Genomic DNA, 2,294 nt, shown 5'->3' with positions numbered 1-2,294 from the left:
AACCCAACAGCAAAATTAAATACCTTGCCCAGTTTACAGAGCTAATAAGTGAAGGCACTAGAAAGAATACTAACTCAGCTCAGGTGGTCTAGCTCCAGATTCAATGTTCAATCACTGTTACAGTTGCTATGAAACATCCCTCAGGTGATGGGGAGCTAAGATCACAAAATCAAATTTACCAGTAAAACAATACTTGTGGGCAGGCAGAAGCTTTAGATTTACATATTAACCCCTTCAAATTATTTCAAATAAGACCATATTTTAAATTGCTAACAGCAAATGTTTATTTATGACTGAAGCCAAGAAGAATTTATAAATGCATTTTAATATCTTGCTGATAAAATAGTAACATTCCACACCTTTGCAATCTTGCAAGGAATACAGGAAGATATTGTAAAGGCTTTGATGTGTATATCTATTACAACCAGGTAATTGGAACACACACACACACATACCACACACCACACACACCACCTACTTTAGTGTTACACCATACCAACTTTTCAGAAAGGCCATCTTAAAGCTCTACTGGATAGCTGAGGAAAGAGCGTCCGAGATTTAAAGAATGGGGAGCAGGGAAGAGATGGAAGTAGTAAGCAGCACACAATTCAAAGCCCACTTTGAAGCACACGACATTATGAATACTAAAAGGATGCGGGGGAGGGAGGGAGGGAAGGCAATTCAGCATCTTCAGAGAGAGCATTTGGCAACATTCAACGCATGAGGAGGCTGTGCTTGGGCCCATCCACTCTCTCCAGCTTCTCAAAGTGTTTCCTGGCATTGCGAATGTTGATCAGCGTGGCTGCAGACGGGATCGACGGATCCGACATCACCACCATCACGTACGTGTTTGAGGTGAAGATGTCGATGAAAGCGGCGAAGTTGGAATTTCTAACTTCCATGCTCTGGAAAGAAGCGGCCAATTTACTGCAGCTCAGCTTGAACTGCTTAATGATGTTGCTGATCTTCTCAAACCGGTGCACGTCGCGCTGCTCTTTGCACTGGTAATGGGAAATGACCAGGAACGTCGCTCTCTCGAACAGCAGAACTTCGTCGGCCTCGATAATTTGGGCAAAATTCCTCAGGTTCATCTCCAGCTGCTGGACGTTGGGAATCAGCTGATAGACAATGCTGGACCAGGCTTTGTAGAGCGTCTCGTCCCAGATGGAGGTTCGGAAACAAGCGCACTCCAGGGGGCGAGACAAGCGCCTGAGGTCTTCCTCTCGCTCCTTGAAAATCAGGTCACGCTGATCCTCCTGAACCAGATCCATTTTGTGCACCAGGCAGAAGATTTTGGCATCAGGCGAGTTCTGGAGGATGGCCTCCAGACACGACTGGTAGTAATGCATGTCCTTCTCCAGTTCGCGGCTCTCCACGTCGAACACGTAAATCAGCACCTCGACGTTACGGAAGATGTTGTCTCGCTGGCTGGTGAAGTAGTTTTCCATGAAGGTGTCCTGCCCGCCACAGTCCCACAGGTTCAGCACCAGGTTGCCCAGAAACCGGACGTGGGAGTGCTCCACATCGATGGTGGCACCCAGGCGCCGGGTGTCGCGAGCAATGTAATTTGCAAAGATAATCGACCTCATGCTGGTCTTTCCCGACCCGCTCTTCCCCATCAACAGCACCTTTTTCTTCATGGCTGTATTGGGCATCACCCGCCGGGAGCCGCCGCGGACTGGGCCTCAGGGCGCGGCCTAACTGCAGCGCGGAGGGACGGAGCGGCCGGAGGTCGCGGGGGCTCCGCAGGCTGGGCCGCGCGGCTGGGCAGGCGGGGAGGCCGGGAGAGCGAGCTGGGGGCGGCGAGGCCCGGCGGGGTGAGCTCTGCGCGGGAGAGAGGAGCAAACGGCTGCAGCAGCTCGGGCGATCACTCGCCTTCCGGTGAGGAAAGCCGCTGCGTCTCCGCGGCCGCCCACTTCCGGCGGCGATCTCGCGAGAACTGCCGCGCTCGGCCGTCCGGGCCTCAGGAGTTTTGATCAACTGCTCTTTTAATGAAACCGAGCAGGGGCCCCGGAACAAGAAAATGGAAGGGGAACACGGGATTCTAGTGTTCGGTTCCTCTATTTCAGCTGGGTTCAGGGTCGCAAAGGTGTGCGCGTGCGGTCGTTTGGGAGAGTGCTGCCACCTCGCGGCCAGCCCGCCCTGCGCCCTGACGCGGGGGTGTGTCGGGTGGTTTAGGCCGGGGCGGGAGGCCGGTGACGCCGCGGGGGGCGGAGCTCCCGGCCTGGTCAGGCCTCCCCGGAGTCTCCGGTTTACTGAGGACCGGGGCGGGGCTAGCGACTACCGCACCGATG

At 53.8% G+C, this 2,294-nt stretch overlaps 1 protein-coding gene across 1 annotated transcript; it reads right to left on the bottom strand.

Moving 5' to 3' along the window:
- Positions 1 to 306: 306 nt before the first annotated feature.
- Positions 307 to 1,885, bottom strand: RRAGA (Ras related GTP binding A). Its single transcript, XM_070431727.1, has one exon. It carries the CDS (start codon positions 1,653 to 1,655, stop codon positions 714 to 716), a length of 942 nt encoding a protein of 313 aa, XP_070287828.1. The 5' UTR covers positions 1,656 to 1,885; the 3' UTR covers positions 307 to 713.
- Between the last annotated feature and the right edge of the window lie 409 nt (positions 1,886 to 2,294).

Source organism: Myotis yumanensis, unplaced genomic scaffold (genome assembly GCF_028538775.1).
Source record: "Myotis yumanensis isolate MYYU_CA2020_CCGP unplaced genomic scaffold, mMyoYum1.0.hap1 SCAF_12, whole genome shotgun sequence".
NCBI lineage: Eukaryota > Metazoa > Chordata > Mammalia > Chiroptera > Vespertilionidae > Myotis > Myotis yumanensis.
Note: the sequence above shows the minus strand (reverse complement) of the source record. Positions and strands in the feature narration are given on the sequence as shown.